General features: G+C 42.6%; 2 protein-coding genes across 19 annotated transcripts in view; both read left to right on the forward strand.

Annotated features, from left to right (window-relative positions):
- The window catches only part of nfasca (neurofascin homolog (chicken) a), a 106,897-nt gene extending 101,189 nt beyond the window's left edge, over positions 1–5,708 (forward strand). For 10 of the 17 annotated variants that reach the window (XM_054785472.1, XM_054785470.1, XM_054785481.1 and 7 more), the window contains one exon: positions 333–5,708. In XM_054785472.1, the coding sequence (XP_054641447.1) occupies positions 333–561 (229 nt within the window). In that variant the 3' untranslated portion in view covers positions 562–5,708. The remainder of the gene's footprint in view (positions 1–332) is intronic. The other 7 variants (XM_054785483.1, XM_054785484.1, XM_054785479.1 and 4 more) reach the window with 4 other exon arrangements.
- Positions 5,709–7,402: 1,694 nt separating this feature from the next.
- LOC129186435 (twinfilin-2) lies at positions 7,403–18,431 on the forward strand. Of its 2 annotated transcripts, none has more exons than XM_054784710.1 (9): positions 7,403–7,674; positions 12,335–12,513; positions 13,698–13,793; positions 13,895–13,999; positions 14,086–14,100; positions 14,195–14,320; positions 14,395–14,545; positions 16,331–16,452; positions 17,992–18,431. In XM_054784710.1, exons 1-9 carry the CDS (start codon positions 7,578–7,580, stop codon positions 18,157–18,159), a joined length of 1,059 nt encoding a protein of 352 aa, XP_054640685.1. In that variant the 5' UTR covers positions 7,403–7,577; the 3' UTR covers positions 18,160–18,431. The 2 variants fall into 2 exon arrangements, with proteins under 2 accessions (XP_054640685.1, XP_054640686.1); XM_054784711.1 differs by lacking the exon at positions 7,403–7,674 and adding an exon at positions 9,130–9,221.
- Positions 18,432–24,856: the final 6,425 nt, after the last annotated feature.

Raw genomic sequence — 24,856 nt, forward strand, 5'->3', positions numbered from 1 at the left:
GGATTCCCTGGCCGAAATCTGCCCATAGTGTCCCAACACTAAAAAAACACTATCCATTCTTCACACAGACTGAGTCACCAACGTGTGGAAGCTTTGTCTGAGCACTCGATTCCGCGGACTGTACGCGGCTGTACGATAACCGAGACATATTCTTATCGAAAACCAAATCCTCCTAAAACCGGGAAATACCCGTAATATTGTCCGGAAGCGATCAGGGCAAAGAAAAGTAAAGCAGACCTCCAAGCTTTGACCCCTGCGCTCAGTGGGGTTGCGGGACACTCCCAGCCCGCTCTGACATAACAAGGTCATCTTTGCTTCTTCCCGACTTGCAGGAGCGACGAGGACAACAAGCCTCTGCAAGGTAGCCAAACATCACTAGAGGGACACGTGAAGGAGAGTGATGACAGCCTGGTGGACTACGGCGAAGGCGGCGACGGCCAGTTTAACGAGGACGGCTCGTTCATCGGACAGTACACGGTGAAGAAGGACAAAGACGAAACAGAAGGCAACGAGAGCTCGGAGGCCACCTCGCCCGTCAACGCCATCTACTCCCTGGCATAGTGCACACTTTGGAGTGTTCCGGCAAAGCATGACACAAACACACCCAGATGAATACCACATCACTCATGAGACGAACGGGGCCGGCGACTGCGGTACAACGAAGAGACAAAGTAGCGCTCATGCCTTTCTTTTCCATTTCCAGATGTAGGAAATTGGTCCGGTGGATAAGACATTTGGACAAAGTGCTCATGTTTCTTTGTGCTCAGCCTGCCCTTTATCCGCACAGACTTCAAGTGTGCCTTCAGCGTTTGGAGGCATGGAAAAGCGCTCTGTAGACTTGTTCCTATCTTAATTTTCCCAGTGAGGTTCCCCAACATATCAGCCTATCACCATCAAGAATGCTAGCAGATATGTTTATCATATTGATATGTGCACAATGAAAGATTTGATTTTTTTCCACAGCTGGTAGAAGACTCACGAACGCTGTACAAAGTCCTGGCACACAATTTAGTGCCCCCCGCCCCGAAATCTATGCACTACCACCACCCCCATGCCGTTCCATACTGCTTAGTAAAAAAAAGTACACCTCTTTTTTATACCACTTGCAGGGTATATCACATGCTTCTACTCTCTTTGCCTTTTACACTGTGGTGGAAATGCTTTTCTGACCTCTAATCCAACGCTATAGTGCGCATTTCTAAGACGGCATCCACAAGAAAAGCCATAGATGCCGCTCACGGCGAGCTGAAAATGTATCCATTAGCATGTCATTTAATGCAAGGAAACTGGGACGGGACTGAGTGGAGTTGGCTTTGCTTGAGGAACACCAGAAGACAACGTGAACTCTCTCGTAAGCATGCTGTCATGATCATTATCCTTTGATTTGATTCCGACGCGGCATCGTCCATTTAACTCAATAAGCTCCTAATCGCACATTAGACGCAAAAATAGATAGATAGTATATATTATACCGCTTTCCTACGTCTATTTTCTTAATGATGACAGCAGCACCTCTTGGTTTGTAGCTAAGATCAGTTCAGTCTCAGCATCGGCCATGAATGCAGCATGACAAGACTTATGTTTACATTCAACTTCCATACCACTCATATTGATATCGAGAACATGCACTGTGACTCCCTGTAAGTCCCTGCTGGTGTAATGGTACAGCTGCTGCCTTTGAAGGCAGCGGGTGTATGATCGATCCCAGCCCAATCTCTATTCACAGGGCAGCCCCTCCCTGCATGTAGAGCATGCACTGTCACGTTTGTCAGTCCCTTCTGGTGTAACAGTACAGCTGCTGCCTTTCAACACAGAGGGTGTGGGATCTATCCCAGCACCATCATCTACTCACAGGGTCACCCCTCCGTCCATGCAGAACATCCACTGTCAGCACCTGCTGGTGTAATGGTACAGCTGCTGCCTTTTAAGGCTTTTTGGCTTTCAAGCCGGAGGTGTCGCAAAAGTAACCACAGGGCTAAGTGTTCATAGCGACGTCGCTTTTTGACCCCTGGATGTCGGCTCTTCTTATCATTGTGAAGCACAGTTCACCAAGCGTTGGATTGTTCACCCACTATTAGGAAACGTGAGCTGGGTTAGTTTGACCCTACTGATGGTGTCTTGTTGCAATAGTAATTACAAAAAACTAGCCTGCACGCGACAGTCCCTGCTGGTGTAATGGTACAGCTGCTCCCTTTTACGGCAGATGGTGTGGGATCGATCGCGGCCCAGTACCAAAAAATGTTATTTTGTCAGAAATTATGTACTAAAAGTAGTTATTTTGCACTAAAAGTAATTTGTGTACAAAATTGGTTTCCCATGTCCGTATTCATAATACTCCAAAACGTGCATGAACTATTTACGGATTTGGCCAGGGGTGGCCCTGTCCATTAGGGTACAAGGTGTAATGCTCCTCCTGTCAAGAGAAAGTACACACAACAAAAATATAAATGCAACATTTTTGTTTTTGCTCCCATTTTTCATGAGCTGAACTCAATGATCTAAAACTTCTTCAATGTACACAAAAGGCCGATCTCTCTCAAATCTTCTTTGCAAGTCGGTCTAAATCTGTCCGGGTGGCTCGTCGCAGACGATGTTGGTGGTGAAGATGCTGGAATGTGTACGTCCTGGGCCGGCGTGGTTGCACTTGCTGTGCGGGTGGAGGCCGGGTGGACGTACAGTATTGCCAAAAGTGGATGGATTCTCTTAGCAAAGTAGATGTGCTCCCAAACACACATTTGTGTAGAATATTTGAGAGAAACAGGCCTTTTGTGTACTTAGAAACATTTTTGCATCTCTTACTTCAGCTCATGAAGGATGGGGGCAAAAACAAGTGTTGTGTTTATATTTTTGTTGGGTGTCGTTATAATATCACACACGTATCAAAGCAAATGATCCATTTTTATTTGCGTAGCGCTGTGTGTGTGTGTGTGTGCGTGTGTGTGTGCGCGAGTGTGTGTGTGTGTGTGTGCGTGCGTGCGTGCGTGTGTGTCCTCATCATAAAAGCAAGAGGATTTGCACTAGTTGGATTTTTTTTGGCACCTTTGCATCAACAATGTTCTTCAAGTTTATTGTGAAGCCATCTTTTATTAATGTTGGTCGAAATATAATGAATTTCTAAACCGCTTTAGGGATACCGGCATGAAAAATGACATCATTTCACACAAAATCTTGGGAACATTACGGTGCTCCTGAGTAAGAGTTGTTTATGTACAGTGGAACTCAACATGATTCAACCCCCGTTTCCATGTGTTGCCACTCTGTCATATGAGATGTGTTGTTTTGTTGGTGTTTACCAACAAATACAGTGGAGCCTCGCTTTTTGTTATTCATTCGTTCCAAACGGTCAGACAAAACCGAAACGTATGAAAACCCCGGGTCATTTTTCCCATAGGAAGTCATCTCAATTCAATTAATCCATTCACACCCAAAACTATGGACAGAAAATATAGAGAATTGTAGTTTTACATGCAGAAAACAATGCGAAATCATCATCAATAACGAATGGATGGACGTTGTTGTTGATGCAGGCTTCCTGTCCAAGATCAAATTCAAGAGTGTTTCTCAAGTGCTGGCACTTGCAACTTTCTTTGGCCCCATGGTGGGTTATTTAGCAATGACGGAGTATTAGGTTGAATAAAAAAGGATCATCTGAGATTTCGAGAATAACGTAAATTTACAAGAGAAAAAGTCGTACATTTACGAGAATAAAGTCGTAAAATTTCCGAGACAAAAGTCATAATATTACCTTTGCCCAAGGCTTTTCAAAGCTGTCTCAGGCGATGCCTGTTACGACGGAGTACTAAAATTATTTGAGATTTCAAGAATAAAGTCGTAAATTTATCTTAGGGTCTGAGACGGCTATGGAAAGGGGGGACTTATGTGACCTTTGGCCTTGGGCATGTGGAGGGGGAAGGAAGGCAAAAATGAGAAGGGCTAGCTAGCCATGCTAATCTGTGCTCAACTGCTCTGTTTCGCTGCCACGTTATAAATAAAAACTTGCCTGAAGCAAGAGAAAAGTTTCCTTTCTTCCTGAAGAGCTATGCCCTATTTTCCGTCTGACACGTACGACGCCATGACACGTAACATTACGACTTTATTCCTGTAATATTACAACGTTTAAAATAAATGTATGCCTTTATTTTCATAAAATCTACGACTTTATTATGGTAAATTTCCGATTTTATTCTCATAAATTTATGACTTTATTCTCATAAAATTCACGTCTTTTTTTCTCATAAATGTACTACTTTTTCCCATAAAACTTGTGACTTCATTCTTGTACCTTTCCGACTTTATTCTGGAAATCTCACATTTTGTTTGCTTTCAATGTGGCCCTAATAAGTCCGCCGTATTTAGCAGTCACACGCAATAAAAAATACACAAACAGTAAGTCAGCAACGTGTCGGGTGCTTTATTTGGCCGCTTGATTTCACCGAACGATACTAGCTAACTAGCTAACTAATGTATGAAAAGCGAGGCCAAATTTTGGCGACATTTGTGGACCAAAATCGAGGTTTGACATTAAGTATCATTTACAATGCGGGCTGAATCATCTTGAGTGCTTGGTGTTCCCCGTCTGTGTCATGTGGTTGACTCCAGCAGTATCAGCTGCTACTCCACAACTCTCGTACTTTGAAATCCATCAGATCTTGACTGCAGTTGGCAACTGGAGTATTTGATATTATTTATTGCTTTATGCGCATAGTCTTAATATATGAATCCTTTGTTTCATAATTGTTCTATGAATATTGTTGACCAATTTATCCCTGTTGTTTTACACGAGGACTTCAGAAAATGTTTTTTCATGCCATCTTTTTCAGTACGTAGCAGCTTGCCTTCCTGAATCAACTCATGAAGCCTGTCATTGCGTTCCATGTGCTGCTCATGTTGTATTCCTCTTATTATTCATATTTATGTCCACCACGCAGGAGACGACTATTGTTGTACATTTATTTGGCATATATTCTGTACATTTGCTTCCAGGGAAAAAAAAAAAAAAAAAAAAGCTCTCTTGTAAATATTTGCCACATGTCCCCGTCATGAGAATTGCGATGAGCGTATCTTCAGTCTATCATGTACCTTTGTAATGTAACTTGTACTAACCTTTGCACTCTGGAAAAGTAACAAAAACCACGCCCCAATTCATGTTCGCGTTTGCTTTGACACATTGTAATATACCGTTGAAAGTCCAGCAGTGTCCTTGTATGGATGCTTTGTAGTCTCCATGTCGCCACAGTACTGCTGCCATGTACTCTTTGTACAACTTGACACCGGTTCTGTTTTTGATTTTAATGGACAGAATTTGTCTCATCAAGTTTCCTAATAATAATAATAATAATAATATTTGACTTAGCTGCGTGTGAAGCTTCTGGGATGAGGAGCATCCTGGTGAAGAGAGATGGAGCAGCCGGGAGGAGGCCCTGGGGTAGACCTGGAAGACACACAAAAGCTTTTTTCAGTCAAGTACCTCCACCTCACCAGAGAAAAGCATTTTTGTTGTCAAACGCGGCGTTGTAGCATCCCTCTGCTTTGTGACTGTCCACAGCAGTCCTCATCTGTACTGGTCTTGTTTGGAGCATTTGGAAATAAAAAAGAATACATCAAAAAGAACTTGACTTGTACACAAGGAAATCATTCATTTCATCACAAATAAAGCTTTGTGCATATAAAATAATTAGCCACTTGAAGGTGCCCTCTTGTAGGATTATAATAAAGATGAAATTAATTGATCAACTTTATTAATGCTTGTCTGTTTGTGTTCAAAATAACAATGGATTTGGGTGAAATTTTCAGGAATTGTCGGAAATGGGAGATGGATGAGCTGATAACATTTTAGGGTGATCCAAAATTCAAAATTTTCCCGAAATTCACCCGTTTTCTAGCTAAGTCAGAGGTGAGGGGAACTGGCCCAGGTATTCACAGGCTGCTGTTCCATCCAGATCAAGCGCAACAGAGGAACCCATTTACAGTACATTGTACTTAACACCAAATACTCTGCTTTAAAGCTGCTTCCCCCCTTCGGTTTGCTGCGCTTGTTAAGGACCGTGGATGATTTACTCATCTGTTAGCGATCAGAAGGACCTGTTCTGTTTTTTAGTATAACCGGAACAACCTTTTCTTTAGTGACTGACAGGACAAGATCCCGGTGGTACGGTAACACAAAATTACAGTAGTTAATGAGGAACAAACCTACCTAACCCTAGCCGCTACTCATTAGTTACTCATTAGTTCCTCAGTAACTACTCTACTCATTAGTTCCTCAGTAACTCATCTAAATTGATGTGCTTTAGTCATTAGTTCCTCATTAGTTCTTCATTAGTTCCTCAGTACCTCGTCTAAATTGATGTGCTTTAGTCATTAGTTCCTCATTAGTTCTTCATTAGTTCCTCAGTAACTCATCTAAATTGATGTGCTTTAGTCATTAGTTCCTCATTAGTTCTTCATTAGTTCCTCAGTACCTCGTCTAAATTGATGTGCTTTAGTCATTAGTTCCTCATTAGTTCTTCATTAGGTCCTCAGTAACTCATCTAAATTGATGTGCTGTAGTCATTAGTTCCTCATTAGTTCTTCATTAGGTCCTCAGTACCTCGTCTAAATGTATGTGCTTTAGTCATTAGTTCCTCATTAGTTCCTCAGTAACTACTGTATTTTTGTGTAACTTATAGTAAAGTGTGCCCCCAGGTACAAGGAGCTGAAATGACTTTTCTCCGTAGGGTGGCTGCTTCTCCCTTAGAGATAAGGTGCGAAGCACTGTCATCCGGGAAAAACTTGGAGTAGAACCGCTGCTCCTCCGCACTGAGAGGAGCCAGGTGAGGTGGCTCCGGCGTCTGGTCAGGATGCCTCCCAGACCCTCCCTGGAGATGTGTTCAGGGCACATTTGACTGGTAGGAAGCCTCTGGGAAGACCCAGGACACGTTGGAGAGACTATGTCTCTCAACTGGCCTGGGAGTGCGGTGATGTCAAATAACGTCATGTCAGAATACTACATATCACTTCTGAAAAATAATAGACTGTAGTCTACCCAGAAACAGGAATCATTAACTAATTAGCGATACTTGAGCCACGATACTGCGAGGGACGACTGTATTATCAGACTGTCAACAGGACGGGCATGACCCAATGAGCCAATAAATAGCAAGCTTCACTCATAGCAAGTCAACCAAAGGCGGAAGACGCACAATTTCAACATCTTGGCAGGTTTCTGGGTTACCCCTCGCCCCTCCCCGCTTGCTGTTTGCAGGTGGGAGGGGGTTGACAGGCCAGCACCATGACGGGACTGTCAGTGGGAGCTAAATTTGGTGAAGGGGGCGATCATGTTCCCTCTCTGTGTGCACATGATACTGTCCCACTTACTTGAGTGATGTCCTATCTGCCACTGTCACACCCTCCCAAAAAGCCCAGACACCCTCACAGTTGCTCCTCCGCCGCAGAAACATTTGAGCACTTAGGAGAGACGCTTTCATCTCAACTCCAGTAGGTTTAAACAACAGATTTGTTCTTCTTTTTAGCTTCTTTTGACTTGGACTGCCACCTTGGGCCTTGGTGCTGCTGAGTGAGGACGACCGTGCTGAGCCGCCATGTTTCTAGCTTTAGTGGTGACGCCAGAACTGAGGGAGTTTCTGGCCCGGGCCAGAGGTGGAGCGGTGCGCCTCATTAAGGTGCGCATTCAAGAGGGTGAGTGAGACGACACGCCTGTATAACGAGACTGTAATAAAGCTTAAATAAAGGAAAAGTACTCACGCCTAATGAGTGTATTTACATTAGCATCTGCTTTGTAAATTCACTTTGTTCGTGGAATTGACAGTTAATTGTCCTCACTGACTGAGTAGCCAGACACTTGTCTTGCAGTGAGCGCCATTTCCTGTTCTATGGTTATCATCACACTTTTCTTCTCTGCCATCACTTGTACGCTTCTGTGGTGGCATCACAATCTTACAAGGTTTGCTGTGTTGGTTGACTTGAAACATTTTGTGCCACTTGTGGAGCGTTCAACAGTTCAGCATTTTGTTTTTGGCTAACTTTGCTGCTTCGGTTTTCACGGGAGTGTTCACATTTCTTTGCTAATGGTTTTATGCGCCATTACAATTGTTTTTCTACAGGCCCAAACTATTTACATTGTACACTAATAATGTAATAATGTCATTTCAAAGTTCTATTCATTTTTCCAAAAGTTGGAAAATGCTTATTATTATTTTTGTTTTTACTATATAATAAGAAATGTGACTGAAAACATTTTAAATAATAGAATACTAAAAAATAACAAACTAAAAGATACTAAATAATGTGCAACATTCATAAAATGCACTTCCTAATTCATCTTGATTTTTTTTCTCTTTGGCGTTGCGTGGTTATAAATTCATGATGTATTTCCTGGTAATTGGAACTTAATTTTCATCTAAAATGACTTCTAAATTCAAGGAAAATAAACGGTGTAGGAAATGAAACCCAAACATAAATAAAATACAAATAAAGCGGAATACAGCGTCACTTTTTGGGGTTTTTTACACGCTGTAAAAAGTTCAAGCGTTCCAAGTACACGTTGTACGTTCACGTTTTTCATGTGACTGTCGTCGTTCCTAGAAAGACTGCTACGAGCCTTGTTGTTCTTTCAAAGCCTGCACCGCAGTGGTTTATTTTGGGGAGGGGGGCAACAAAAGAAAGCAAAAAGATGTTATCTGTGCAGCCCTGCTCAGGCCAGCCTGGCTGACTTGTAGAAAAAAATACAAAAGGGTCGGAGGCAGCCGCTGAAGGTCTTTGAAAACGCTCGTCAGCCGTGTGCTTTGTGGGGGGGAAAGGTCAGTGAGGCAACGTGTTTATGCGGCTCATGACAGATACACCCCCGGGGGCCCACTCTTGTTTGTGTTTGTATCCTATTAAACATTTCCTCACAATTTATTGCAGCAGAGGCATCAGTCATTCCTCACTCATGTGATACATCTGGTATTACGGCCTATCATGTGACTCACATGTCTGCCTGGTGACACAGAAACCATTTCATATTGTATGATTTGTTTTATCACCGTACTTATTTTTTTTAATCACAAAATGTCATGCACTTTTATTTGGGCCGCAAATTATGTTTTGATGTCTAAACCGGCCTGACAGTAGCTTTTACGTGCTAATACTACAAGTCCCACAATGCACGCCTGTGACTTCACGTAGCGAGCCCTCGCTCTTCTGTCGGCAGCACAGACACCCATTATCGCTCATGCAGGTTTTAAGTAAGTTTTGACGCGAAATAAGTGGTACGTTTTGCCGACGTAAAAGCAATGTTCCAATTATTATAGCTGTTTTGTGTGTCGCTAATTCGCTAGCTAGGTAGCTTACGCTCTCCGTGACTACGGCAAAGTTTGAGGGTCAAAACAGCTCTTAGTGACTCAGTCCATTGGAAGAGCCGAACCTATAAAGAGTTAGTGAGTTGATATGCTAGAAGTGTCATTTTAACATGATCAGCGGAGTCAATATGCATGTAACTATAATCGTCTGCCTTAAAGCCCAGGTTGAAACAGCTGTACTATTTATCTGCCTTTATCGCGTGCTGTTACGACGCGTGAAAAGCAAGGTTAAGAAAGGATAGCGGATGGAAAATATGCCATATGCATGCAAAGCTGGAATGTGTTGCACCCTCAGAATAGCAACTGTTGCAGGAGACAGTCTGCAAAGCCCCCCTTCTGGAAGCCAGCAAGGGCATCCAGCTTCACCAGCCTCAGGCATGGGCCTTTGTCTTTGTCGAGCTCAGCATTTGGGCATTTTCACCCAGACGAGTTTGACAGATGACTACACACCAGTGTGAGATGTACTCATGAAACAGCCCAGTCACGAGAAATGAAGTTCAATAATATACCTGGAACGGCGACTCATTTGCAGTTATATAGAATCCAGACTGTTTCAACACCGCTGCGAACACTGAGGCGTTCGCAATCCAAAGCACTCAACAGTGCTGCAACTTGGAGACCTTCTGGACAAAATTGCCCCAAAAATCGAACAAAACGTACCGAGTATCTAAATGTGTTTGTAATCCTCACCAGTGGCGACAAAGAGTAAATGTGTGATGATAGCCATAGAAAAAAAACAAAAATGAATTTTGCTGTGACATGGGAAGGAGTTTGGCCACAGTTTGGGTTGCCAACTCCTAGAAAAATACATTTTGCACTATTTGACACAACCCTGAATTTATTTGACGCATGTTTTAGAGTAATCAAAATAACCCAATTCACAGAATAAAATAATAATTTCTACTTTGACAAAAAGAAAGGAGAGGTGAACTATTTGCGTTTGATGTGACTGGCAACACTGAAACGGTAGTCAAACAGTGGTGCTCATTTGTCATGAAACACAGGCATCATGTCTGAATTGAACAGTTATAAAAATACTAACAGTTGAAGCAAATATTCTTTGGCGAGCTCCTGCTAGCTCACGAGCTACCTGTTGGAGACCCCCGTGATAGCGTCACTCATAATTTTTTAATTTGGCTGGCCCTGCAAAATAAAGTTGCAAGTGCCAGAACTTTGATAAAGAAAGTGAGAAGCACGCTTCAATCCAAGAAAGGACTCACAGAACAGTACGACGGTAGTGTCTGCTACAATAGGACTGTAATGCAAAGGTTCCTAGTTAACACAGGCTGCAAGGGGAATGGTTTAACGGAGACACGTAACACAAAGGGGGGCGGGCCAGTGTGTGTGATGATGATTATACCTGCTACTGAAGTTTACAATGAAGTTGAAGTGAGCTCTGACCGTCCACTGTAACGGTCTAGAATGAAACGGCGTCCGTTTGGCGCTTCAGTCCCTTCTCCCGCCCTCCTCCTCCCTCCGCTCATCTCTGTTTGCTAGTCTTCAGTAAAGGTAAAAGTCCTGTTAAATGTTCATTTATCCATTTCATTCGTCGGTTATGTGCACCTCCCTTTGTTTTCTGCGTGTAAAACGATAATTATTTCCTATAAAATGTGTTTCCTGTTAATATTTTTGGGTGTCTGGAACCGATGAATTGGATTTACATTATTTCTTACGGGATCAATTGATACGGTTTTCGTCTGACCTTCTGGCACGGATTAAGACAAAAAACGAAGTTTCTTGTCCCGTTGTAATCTCGTGAGATTTTGTGACACCCCTAGTGAGTAGTTTTTCTTTCTTAATTTTACTACACAGTGGCTAACATGTTTTTATTGTACTTGTAGGACAGTTAGGCTCTAAATGGTCCATAGGTATGACTGTGAGTGTGAATGGTTGTTTGTCTATATGTGCCCTGCCATTGGCTGGCCACCAGTCCAGGGTGTACCCCGCCTCTCGCCCGAAGTCAGCTGGGATCGGCTCCAGCATACCCCCGCGACCCTAATGAGGAGAAGCGGCATAGAAAACGGATGGCTGGATTGTAGGACAGTTAAGAATGTAGTTAATTGTCATTTTTATGCTCACAAAACACATAAATGACAACATCAAGGTAATGACATCGTTTTTCTTTAAAAAAAATCACATTAGGAATCAGGATTACACTGAAAAATAAATAGAATTTGGAACAACAAAAAGGCATTGATCAGGATATTCACAAATAATTTCAAGTTTTTAAAAATCTACTAATTGCTGTTATTTGATCAGAAAGTCAAATTTATCTGGAAATATTTGTTACTTTATTAAAATTGTAGATTTAAAAGTAACCAATCTTTGACTATTTAAAAAAATCACAGAAAAACATGCATTGGCCTAGTTTTTATTTGTAGTTTTATTGCAAATTTTTCATTTTTTTTGTATTTGAATAGTTAGGAATAATCAATGAATTAAAACTGCAGATGAAAGAAAAAAGAAATGATGAAAGAAAAGAAAAAAAAATCCAACTTCTACACATATTTTTAATTTTCAAACTGTCCAAAGAATGACACTGACAAAAACAACACTGCAATTAATTCAGAATGATTTGTTTGTTAATTCCTACTGAAATCATGAACTATAATAGCAGAGTAAAGTATTGTAGCTTAGTGGGTCATGTATTTCCTGACCTTGGCTTGGCATATTTTGACCCACATCAGGTTGGTTTTAGTGTAATGGATGCCAGCAGGGGTGGCTGCGCACGTGCACGTTGGTAAAAGCACGCTCCCTCGGCCTTTAGAGTTGCGCTGAACGCTGGGGCAACAGTCCGGGCTTTTGGCCCAACGGTCAGTACTCTCGTCTCCCCGTCCGGCGCGGGCAGTGTGAAGCAGGCGGGTTACATCAGCGCGTTTAACGGACGAAAAGGTGAAAATATCAAATGTATCCTTTCATTTTTGTGCGTGTGGGAAAGTTTGGACGGCCGTGCTCCAAGGCCATTTCAGGTGTGTGATGAATGCTGATGTGACTTTCAGAGCAGCTGGTGCTGGGGGCCTACAGGGATGCGGAGCAGAGCTGGGACCAGGACTATGACCACTTCCTGCTTCCTCTGCTGGACGAGCAGGAGCCCTGCTACATCCTGTACCGTCTGGACTCCCACAATGCACTGGGCTTCGAGTGGCTCTTCATATCCTGGTCTCCTGATCACTCTCCAGTATGTCATCCATCCATCCATTCACCGATGGACTTTTCCTACTTTGCTTTTGCGTGTTGCTGCGCTGGCCGTCATAAACAACACTCAGATCAGCCTGGCATGTTTTTCTACACAATAGAATATAAAATGCACTTTAAAGTGTTCACAATTGATGTCTGTGGCGACGTGACCGTATTAAGTAGCCTAATGTGTCACAGCAGACATGCTAGCTCAAGCAGCTGACTTCCACACAGATACTGTTATCATCTCACATCCGAATCGGATGTCCGGCTTTATCCGATGATCTGATACAGCCTGTTAAGTCGCTATTTGCAAAATACTAGGAAGCACACTTGATGACATTTGACAAGAGCGCGTTGTCTCTCTAAGTCAACAAACACGGGCCATGTGTTGTGTCCAAAGAGAACTGGAGCCCGGGTGACATCATCGGCTTTCAGTTGTGTTTTCTCAGGTTGCACCAACCTCCTGACGCAGAGAAAAACATTGGGGGGTGAGCTCACACGTTATTCGTGATTGGGGAAAACATGGCTAAACATCTCTGGGCTGCATCGATACGCCCTCCATGGGGCACTCAGCTCTCACATCTCAATGAAGTCAACTTCACATATACTTCACATATATACGTAGTGTGTGACGTTTGTGCTGACTGTACTTTATATTATTATTATTATTATTATTATGTATTATTATTATATGTCATATCTGACTTTTTCTCTTAAATAAGTAAGCAATACAAATGAGTGAAATATATAAGGACATACAGTAGATGTATTCATGTAGTGAAATATATATATATATATACTGTATATATATATATATATATATATATATATATATATATATATATACTGTATATACTGTATATATATATATATATATATATATATATATATATATATATATATATATATATATATATATATATATATACTGTATATATATATATACAGTATATACTGTATATACTGTGTATGTGTGTGTGTGTGTGTGTGTGTGTGTATATATATATATTTGTTGAAATTATTACAAATTATTCATTCCAACAAACAATTTTTGGGACAATATATCTACCTTTTAAAGACAGTACATGTTTTTATAACTACTACAACAAGTAATAATCATATTATTAATATCAGGGACACCCTGTATATACTGCATCTCCATGTTTCGTCTGTTGGTTCCAGGTGAAAGAAAAGATGCTATATGCTGCAACGCGGGCCACAGTGAAGAAAGAGTTTGGTGGAGGCCATGTGAAGTATGAGATGTTTGGCACGATGGAGGTCAGAGGTGTTATGTCTCTTGCTGTGCTATGCAGTGACGTGTGTGTTTTCAGTCAGGGCTGTAACGGGCCAAGTGTTTTGCTTGCAACCCTATCCTACAGGAGGACGTCTGCCTGTCGGGCTACCAACGTCATGTGTCGTCCTGCTCGGGCCCTGCCCCGCTCACGTTAGCTGAGCAGGAGCTGCAGAGGATCAAGATCACTGAGGTCGGAGGTGTTATGTAGATGATGTACTGTATACACGCGCACGTGTAATATTATCTGACATCGTTCCTTTGTGATTGCTTTCCCAGGGCAGAGTTAAGCAGGTGAGCGTATCAAACATTTCACATATGTATCATGATGCAAAAGCATCACTAGTGGAGGTGTGAAACGTGTGCACGTGCTTGCTGCCCCCTGCAGGTGAAGGCAGAGATCAGCGTGGAAAGCAAGCATCAGACTCTTCAAGGCCTGGCCTTTCCGCTGCAGGAGACGGCCAGACGGGCCCTCCAGCAACTGGCCCAGAAGCGCATCAACTACATCCAGCTGGTGAGGCCCACTGGCCATCAATCACTTCATACTGCAAGTAAATGATAGCAATAACCCCCCCCCCTCCCCGGCAGAGGTTGGATGTCGAAAAGGAGACCATTGAGCTGGTTCATTGCCAGCAGACGGAGACGCGGGACTTGCCTTGCAGAGTTCCTAAGGATACTCCGAGATATCACTTCTTCCTCTACAAACACTCCCATGAGGGCGACTACCTTGAATCTGTCGGTACGCTATTCATTCATTCTGATCACATCTTTTGAATTTGCCATTTTTGGACACCACCATGGGGGTGCAAAGGTTAAATGCATTGGAAACTGCACTGCCCGATCTGTAGTTCTCTCTATGACAGCAATGAATGACTACTCTGGTAGGCTACTGTTTAACTAGCCAGCTTACATGCACTGTCCAGCGCTGTTTAACTAGCCAGCTTACATGCACTGTTCAGCACTGTTTAACTAGCCAGCTTACATGCACTGTCCAGCACTGTTTAACTAGCCAGCTTACATGCACCGTCCAGCACTGTTTAACTAGCCATCTTACACTCACTGTTCAGCACTGTTTAACTAGCCAGCTTACATGCACTGTCCAGCACTGTTTAACTAGCCATCTTACACTCACTGTTCAGCACTGTTTAACTAGCCAGCTTACATGCACTGTTCAGCACTGTTTAACTAGCCAGCTTACATGCACTGTTCAGCACTGTTTAACTAGCCAGCTTACATGCACCGTCCAGCACTGTTTAACTAGCCATCTTACACTCACTGTTCAGCACTGTTTAACTAGCCAGCTTACATGCACTGTTCAGCACTGTTTAACTAGCCAGCTTACATGCACCGTCCAGCACTGTTTAACTAGCCATCTTACACTCACTGTTCAGCACTGTTTAACTAGCCAGCTTACATGCACTGTTCAGCGCTGTTTAACTAGCCAGCTTACATGCACCGTCCAGCACTGTTTAACTAGCCAGCTTACATGCACCGTCCAGCACTGTTTAACTAGCCAGCTTACATGCACTGTCCAGCACTGTTTAACTAGCCATCTTACACTCACTGTTCAGCACTGTTTAACTAGCCAGCTTACATGCACCGTCCAGCACTGTTTAACTAGCCAGCTTACATGCACCGTCCAGCACTGTTTAACTAGCCAGCTTACATGCACTGTCCAGCACTGTTTAACTAGCCATCTTACACTCACTGTTCAGCACTGTTTAACTAGTCATGTTAGAACGCACTGTTTATTTAATCAAAAGTTTAAAAAATCTTTGTGCATAACATCTTTCTGTGTAATAAATATCCCATGTTATGACGTGGACATGTGCGGCTTATAGACAGGTGTGGCCAAAATCTGTTTTGCCTTTAAATTTAGTGGGTGCGTGTGTCATCAACGCCGTAGCGTGCTTTGTTTGGGCACTGGATTCCGCGGAGTGATACAGCACAGGGCAAACAGACGAGTTTCTCCAAAAACCGAGACATACGAAAACTGTTGGAAAACCGAGGTTTGACTGTATCGCAGGGGTCATCAACGTGGTGCCCGTGGGCACCAGGTATCCCCCACGACCACATGAGGTGCCCGCAAGCCTGCTTTTCATTCAGGTTTTCAGTTAACAATGTGAGAACACTAGAAAGAAAAGTATTCCGAAACGTAAAATGTGAGTTGTGGATACCAGCATTTTGTGAATGTTTTGGTAAAACAAGCATATTTGATCTGTTTGGGTTGAAATAAGGTATGAAAATCATTTCTACAAAAATGAGTAGCTCGTGGCCATTTTCATTTTCTAAAAGTAGCTCTCACAAGAAAAAACGTTGGTGACCCCTGCTGTATCGTGTTAATATGCCCCCGAGTGGCTGTGAGTAGCATCGCGATGACATCCAATTACATATGTTCACTGTATGTTCTTGTCCCAAACTAACACACATTTTGGTGTCACTAATTAATGTCAGTTTTTTAAAAAAGAGTCAATATTAGTGCACGTACACAATGACTTACTTCGAGCATCGGCGGTGTGTACAGTGTTCATCTACTCCATGCCGGGATACAGCTGCAGCATCAAGGAGAGGATGCTCTACTCCAGCTGCAAGAGTCGACTCCTGGAGGAGGTGGAGAGGGATTATCAGCTGCAGGTGGTTAAAAAGGTAACACACATGTACACACATGCAGAAAACCAAGTACTGTCAAAGCAAAGGGGCGGGCGGTCCGTTTGGTACCTTGGACACAAGACAAGTTCACAATCAATGTGTATCTAATAACATGACAAAAATGATCAAACATTTTCAGTAAAATACACCAGAGATGTCAATTTCCTCTTCCTCAGTCAGCCACTGTGGGCATAACTTATCTTGTTGAACAGTCGTGCTCCGATCAACCAATCAGGACTGGGGGGGCCTGCCTCTTTGCTCTGATCAACCGATTAGGACGGGGGGGCTGCAATCTGGCCCTGAGAGGTGAATCAGAAGTCAGATTGGCTAAAAACAAAAAACAAAACAAAAACCGAAACGGCCCCATTGCTAATAGTGTGTACGTGCCAGGGGCCGGCACTCCTGATTCTGAAGGCCCCGGGCAGATCATGTTGATATGGCGACACATAGAAGCTGAAATCTGAAAGAAACACACTAAGATGCTAAGAGAATAGATTGTTGGGAACAAATAAATGAATTTAATGGAAGAGCTGCAGTGTTCCCTCGCTCCATCGCTGTTTCACTGATTTTTTTTTTATATATTTTTTTTTTTTCTTTTTTACAGCGTATGAATGCTGTTACAGGCCGAGCCTGGCCCTTTAAGAAGAACTGCATTGTGGGAAGTTGAGTGTTGTAGTTCTGTGCATTAGCACAAGGTGGCTGTGTCTCTCTGTCTCTCACTTCTCTCTCTCTCTCTGTCTGCACCACGCATTGTCTTCTGCGTCCTGATTGGCTGTAGACCACTGTCAATCTCCTTCGTGCCGTCTCCTGTTGTGGTCATTGCTAGCAAACTAGCTAACTGTGTGAGCTGCTTGCCAACCGCCAATAAACAATAGAAGAAGAAAAAGAAGCTAACGTTTGCAAGTTTTCTCCCCGACACAACCCACAATATCAACGTAACGTTCTGCACCCCAAAAGGCAGAGGAAGCCAAGCATCGCACAAAAAGTTGGGTTTCTGGACATGCTGAAGGAAGGTAGACTTGCAGCTGTAGGGCACCATTACGGAATAAATGAATCTTCGTTTGGAGGAGGACGAGGAGGAGGAAAATACGACGAAAGGAGCGATAGGGATACAAAAACGCTACATCAGAATGGCGCCAGGACGGAGGAGTGAAACACGTGGGAGACACTTAATAATTTCTTGTGTCCAACCTCACAGGTTGACCAAATGAAGGTTTGAATTTTTTGGAGAGTGTTTAAACAAGAAAGAAATGTGCATATAGAATCATTGTAATAAATAAATAAATAAATATATATATATACATATATATATATATATATATATATATATGTATATATATACTTTGCGGATTTCACTTATTGTGGGCTATTTTGGGAACCTATTCCCCGCGATAAACGAGGGAACACTGTAGTGCAGTTTAAGCTTGAAATGCAGGCCAGTGCTTCTGGCACTGGTTAGGCCAGCAGAGAAGGCCACCAACGTTCAAGGGAATGCAAACGACTTTTAAAGTTCGACATTTTGTTCTTTCTTTGCAGCTGGAGATTGACGACGGCGACGAGCTGACGGAGGCGTTTCTGTACGACGAGGTCCATCCCAAGCAGCACGCCTTCAAGCAGGCCTTCGCCAAGCCCCGCGGCCCGGCCGGAAAAAGGGGACACAAGCGCCTTATTAAGGGCCCGGGGGAAGGTGTGCAGGACAGCTAAAGCAGACGAAACGTCTCGCAGGCGTGTCGGCTGCTCCTGGAACACAATCCAGCAGCTTGTAAAAACACTGACAGCTTGAAGAAAGAGCTCGTTGTGGGACTCCTTCCTCTATTTAAATACCAGGATAAGTGATGATGCGAAGACAATGTTTTTTGTTGTTGTTCTTTTCAACCGTAGCAGAATAGCTGCAGCAAGACACACGTGCACACGACATCCGCACTCCCCCCGTGTCTCGCCCACAGCACACATTTTGTACCACCACCTTTGTAAGATCGTACCGAAAGAAATTCCAAATAAAATGTTTCTACTGTGCTCAACAAGTTTTTGGGAAGCAAAATTGTCCATTTTTGAAGTGAAACGCACAGCAGCCAATCCACTCCCAACAACAGCATCGTTGCGGAAGGCTTACGCATCAAGAAATGTGTTGACTTGACGGCACACAAATCAATTGGGCAGCGCTCAGGTCTAATCTGGAAGCATCAAACCATTAACTCACATGGTGGATTTTCTGGAACTGCAGCTGCGCCATCTGCTGATACCATTTTTTATACCAAGTATCACTAATTAGAAGTGAGTTGAAATATGCACACACGCCCCATACAACCCTTCCACCTCTGCTACCCTGCCACCTCTGGGATATCGCTCCAAATCATGAGGATGCTTTGATAAGACATGGCACCAAGATGTACGACGCAGTGATGATAACAGGGAGATAAAATTGGTTAAAGGCCAAACCCCGAGGAGATAACGTCACCTTGTAACGCCGACAAGTGCAAGGAAACAAGCCGGAGGTTATCTTTTGTTTGTTTGCAAACAGCAGATCACCATAAGAGCAGAAGTCATCTCCACGTACGTTTGTGTGGGGCTGTGATGTGAACCAAGGAAGAAGACGGCTTGACTTTGTCTTTGGTGCAAGACTGGGCATGAAAATAATAATCATGGTACTGTGCATGACAGTGGGAGTGAATTCACTGCACAGAGCCACACTGCTCTGCCTTCAGCATGTTTTCCTGTGCCATCGCTTCACAACACAACACTGGCGGCCATCATTCATAAGGGGGAGAGATTGCATTAATTATCCCTTGTTTATTGCAGTTAATTGGTTCCAGACCCGACCGTGATAAGTGAATTCTCGCAAAGTAAAATTCCTTATTTAGACATCAAATATTTTCATAGTTAGCATAAAAAACCGATGACCTTGTAAATATGATTTTTATCATTATTATAGCCCTCTAGACATGAAATAACACCCCTATAGTCACTTTTACACTCCATCCATCCATTTTCTATGCCGCTTCTCCTCATGGGTCGCGGCGGTATGCTGGAGCCTATCCCAGCTGACTTCGGGTGACAGGCGGGTACACCCTGGACTGGTCGCCAGCCAATCGCAGGGCACACCTTTACAGTCAACTTACCCAATATAGTATTCATAATAGTATACAATGCATAGTATACATAATAAGATAAAAGAAGATAATATGGACTCACACGTTAGCATTGGGAGAGTTCCTTGTTGTTCCTTTTTTTTTTAAACTACCGTGTGCAGTACTTCTTGCAGTGGCTGGTGTCACTTCAGTGTAACATTACTGACACCTAGTGACCAGTGTAGAATACTGCATATCACAACATGTCTTTGAATGTGTCTCGTGAATGCCTCATATTTGTATTTTAGTTCATCTAACCATTTTTTTGATTCCAAAAAATATGCCAAATTTTCTTAAATACACGTTTGTTTGTTTGTTTTTTTACCAGTATTTCACCACAAACAGCGATGATTTATTAATTAACAGGGGTGTCACAAGATCTCGTGTCACAAGATTTCTCGTTCAGAAAAAAGCTGTCTCGTGAGTACTAGGCCTGGGATGATAATAAATAAATGAATTAATCACACAATAAATGAAAATTAAGTTGATCATTTTGCCGGCCGACCATTTTTCGCCCTATCTCGTGTAGCGTCTTGTCTCGTGATTGTGAAGCTGCAAAATTCAAAGCGCAAAGTCACTGTATTTCAAATGTTATTTCTCTCGGCCCATTTAGCCTTACCTTTTGGTAGCGTCTGAGGCATTGTGAGCGTGATACTGACGAGCTACAGGGGAGTCTGTGGCGTAGCTAGTCGCTATCCAGCTAGTAGCTAGCCAGTGTGTTGTGGCTAAGTGTCACTAAGTGTCAAGTGGGCAACATTGTTTTAAAAGCGCAGTTTCCCTTTAAGGACAAGCTTCAGCTCACCCGTGACCGTCAACAGGAAATCACAGATCGAAAAGTCAGAATTTCTGAGTTGAAGCCATTTTTCCTCACTTGTTTCATGTCAGCAAAGCGGTACTGATGTTGCTGATTGCAGGCAACAAAAATAGTTTTTCCAGAAACTGACATCCCCCTCCACCACACCACACGCTAATCCATGCAAAGCTAAGCTCTCACATACTTGACCTCCGTCAGGCCCAAAGCTGAACAAACCGAATAACATACGCCGCAAACCAAAGATTTGTCTTCAACCTCCAAAGTAATCGGACTCTGAAAGGTGATTCTACTAATGAACAATAACAACAGCAAGTGATAAAGTACATCTTTGCTGTTTTTTTCATGTGTCAAGTTGCTACAGTATCAGTCTTGGAATGGGTGGTGTGACCGGCATCAGATGATATTTTAAACAAAAAAAAAAGTGCATCAAGCTGGAATTTCCACAATGATAAATTGCCCTTCTATTATTTATGTCTGACTGCTTGTTTGTATGCAACTTCCTGCTTCCTGGTAGAAAATATTCAATTCATCTGTTACATTTTACAACTTAGTGGTGTGAAAACGAGCCCCCTTCCTGATTTCTTATTTTTTTTGCATGTTTCATCAGCAAACAAATGTAAATATCAGTCAATGACAACACAACTGAACAGTTTTTAAATGAAACTTTTTATTATTAAGGGAGAAAAAACCCCAAACCTACATGGCCCTGTGTGAAAAAGTGATTGCCCCCCTGTTAAAACATAATTTAACTGAGATTAATTAAGATCTATCAGTGTGGAAAAGGTTCTAAAACCATTTCTAAAGCTTTGGGACTCCAGCGAACCACAGTGAGAGCCTTTATCCACAAATAGCAAAAACATGGAAGAGTGGTAAACCTTCCCAGGAGTGGCCGACCAACCAAAATGACCCCAAGAGCGCAGTGACGACTCATCCAAGAGGTCACAAAAGACCCCACAACAACATCCAAAGAACTGCAGGCCTCACTTGCCTCCATTAAGGTCAGTGTTCATGACTCCACCAAAAGAAAAACTGGGCAAAAACGGCCTGCATGGCAGAGTTCCAAGACCAAAGCCACTGCTGAACAAAAAGAAAATTACGGCAATTTTGCCACAAAACATCTTGATGATCCCCAAGACCTTTGGCAAAATACTCTGTGATCTGACGAGACAAAAGTTAAACTTTTTGGAAGGTGTGTGTGTGTGTCCCATTACATCTGGCTTAAAAGTAACGCCGCATTTCAGAAAAAGAACAACATATCAACAGTAAAATATGGTGGTGGTAGTGTGATGGTCTGGGGCTGTTTTGCTGCTTCAGGACCTGGAAGACTTGCTGTGATAAATGGAACCATGAATTCTGCCGTCTACCAAAAAATCCTGAAGGAGAATGTCCGGCCATCTGTTGGTGACCTCAAGCTGAAACCAACTTGGGTTCTGCAGCAGGACAATGATCCAAAACACACCAGCAAGTCCACCTCTGAATGGCTGAAGAAAAACAAAATGAAGTCCTGACCTGAATCCTATTGAGATGCTGTGGCATGACCTTAAAAAGGCGCTTCATGCTGGAAAAGCCTCCAATGTGGCTGAATGACAACAATTCTGCAAAGATGAGTGGGACACAATTCCTCCCCAGCGCTGTAAGAGACTCATTGCAAGTTATCACAAACGCTTGATTGCAGTTGTTGCTGCTAAGGGGGGCCCAACTAGTTATTAGGTTTAGGGGGCAACCGCTTTTTTCTCACACGGCCATGTCGGTTTGGATTTTTTCTCCCTTAATTATAAAAGGTTTCATTGGAAAAAAACATTTTGTGTTCAGTTGTGTTGTCATTGACTAATATTTACATTTGTTTGATGATCTGAAACATTGAAGTGTGACAAACATGCAAAAAAGAATAATAATCAGGAAGGGGGCAGGCACTTCTTCACACCACTGTAAGTTCTAAAATGTCAACATTTTGTCAACGATGAACTGAATATTTTCTACCAGGAAGCAGGAAGTTGCATACAAACAAGCAGTCAGACATAAATAATAGAAAACATGAGCTCCTCCTAAAGTTTTGGCGGCGTTAACTCTGCCTCTTGAAAGCATCTCCTGCTGCCCTTTACAATTCTTGGTAAGCGCCCTGTTTAGCTTGTAAATCATTCCTTTCTTCCAGACGGATTATCTTCAATGTTCCCAGAAATCTGCTCTCTCGCTGTTTTCTGAACCCGGAAGGAAAAAAATGCCAGCCTGCAAGGACCGGCTTGAATAACAAGACCCTCTTCTCTTGGAAAGTGCTGCCATAAAATACCTCAAGAGGAGGAGAATTCCTGGGAATAAGTCATGACATTGACTTGCTATCATGGAAGCCATTCTTGTACATGTTAATCATCTGCGTAAAATGTTTTATAAGCTTCATTACTTCCAAACCACAACACCTATTTGTTTGCATTACCTTCCAGCGCCTTGCGTAATAACACAAGCACGCTTTTGGAGTTTTGCTTTTATTCTCCGACTAGAAAACATATTTGTTTAACTGCATCCGCGCAGATAAAGTCCACGAGCCTTCCCAGAATGGAGCTCGCTTCAGGATTTCTAGGAAAAAGTTCCCATTGAGCCGTACTGTATCTGCACACTCTGGTGCAAATGGCAACCATGAGGACTTTAAATGGTTGCAGGTGTTGCTGCGGAGTCCAATCTACCGCATGCGTGTGAGCGAGAATATTTGGAAAAGTTACATTAGGAGGGGGAATGTTTCCAAGGGCACCCGTTCAAAAATGACGTTTATGCTAGAGCACTGTAAGTACACTTGTTTTTAAGCTTAACAAAAGGTCACCGTGCTTAACGTTTACTGCTTTTATACTGATCAGCTTCTCCTACACCACAGCCTTTGCTGCTAAACTTTCAATGTGCTGAGATTTGGAAACAGTTTCTGCCAGAATTCATCTGATGCAGGGTCAACCTGCCGCCATCGTTATGTCTCTTTTACCATTCCTACCAACAAAAGTGCACATGCACCTCATGCTCGCTTTTGAACACTCCTAGTCAAGTGGAAAAAGAACTGAACCACTCTTGACATTAAAACAAAATGGTACAAAACTATCTTTACCATCCAAATGCGCCGCACTCTGCCCAGTTTTCAAAATTCTTGATTTTCTCACAAGTGTAAAAAGAAGTTGTCCACTGTTAACACTAAAACAATAAAAAGAATGACAAAGTGTAACATGGAGCCGATTCACGTCGCAGACACGTTTCACGGACGCTTTCTTTTGAACATTCTCAACTGTCTCACAAGTGTAAGGAGAAGTTAGCCACTTAAAAATGATCCTTCTTCAGTGTCAATGTGTAATATGGATGCTATTTGTGTTGCAAATGTTATTAAACAATACTAAGCAGCAGCTAAAACCATAAAACCGCCTATACAGTATAACCAAGGCTAATTTCACGTAACTTAGCCAAAGTGCTGCAAATGCTTCATAGTAAAGAAGAATGTTGAAATGGCTGAAACTTTTTTTTAAAAAACAGCTGCACTTTTACAAGAATAAAGTCCAAATTCAGGCCGCAGGAAGTAGAGCGGGTCATGCAGAAATCCTCACTCCTTCAACCCTGTCACTGTCGTCGTGTCCTGGGCAAGACTTCACCCACCTTGCCTCCACAGGTGCATGAATGGGAATGAATGTTTGGTGGTTGGAGAGGTGCGCATTGGCAGCCACGTTTCCGTCAGACTACCCCAGCTGTGGCCACAGATGTAGGTTACCACTGACGAGTGAACGATTAATGGGTTCACTTCATGGTGAAGTGCTTTGGGTGCCTTGAAAAGCGCTATAAAATCTAGTCCATTATTATTATTAAAATATCATGACGAAAAACTAACGAGAAAAAAATGTGCAATTTTACAATAGTAAATTTGTAGTATTATGATGATTTTTTACATTCCAAAAACATGCATGTGAGTTTAATTGGCGACTCTAACTTGACCACATGAGACGTGAATGGTTGTTTGTCTCTGTGTGCCCTGCGATTGGCTGGCGACCACTCCCAAAGTCAGCTGGGATAGGCTCCAGCAAACCCCCGGGACTCTAGTGAGGTTAAGCGGCAGAGAAAATTAATGCATAGTGCTTGGTGACATTCTTGTTCCACCAGTGTAAAAAGAATACACTTCAATGTCCAAGTGCAATATGAAGCTGATTCACGTCAAAGATGCGACTCGCGGAGCCCCCCCTTTTTAAAAACATTCTTAATTTTCTCTCGTGAGAAAAAAAAAAGTATTTTGGCATTAAAAACGTTTGTTGACTTCCTATGTTTAAATGTCGCCACGGAGAGAAAGGAATGGAGGATATGTCACAATAAACAGATAACTTACGCAGAGATGATGGAAAGAAAATAAGGAAAGGGGGGGATGTAGCTTGTGTAGCGATGAATGAAAAGTAAAAGATGTTAAAAAATATATATAAAGTTAAATAGATCAAATAAACATGCGGTG

Source organism: Dunckerocampus dactyliophorus, chromosome 8 (genome assembly GCF_027744805.1).
Source record: "Dunckerocampus dactyliophorus isolate RoL2022-P2 chromosome 8, RoL_Ddac_1.1, whole genome shotgun sequence".
NCBI classification, from domain to species: Eukaryota; Metazoa; Chordata; class Actinopteri; order Syngnathiformes; family Syngnathidae; genus Dunckerocampus; species Dunckerocampus dactyliophorus.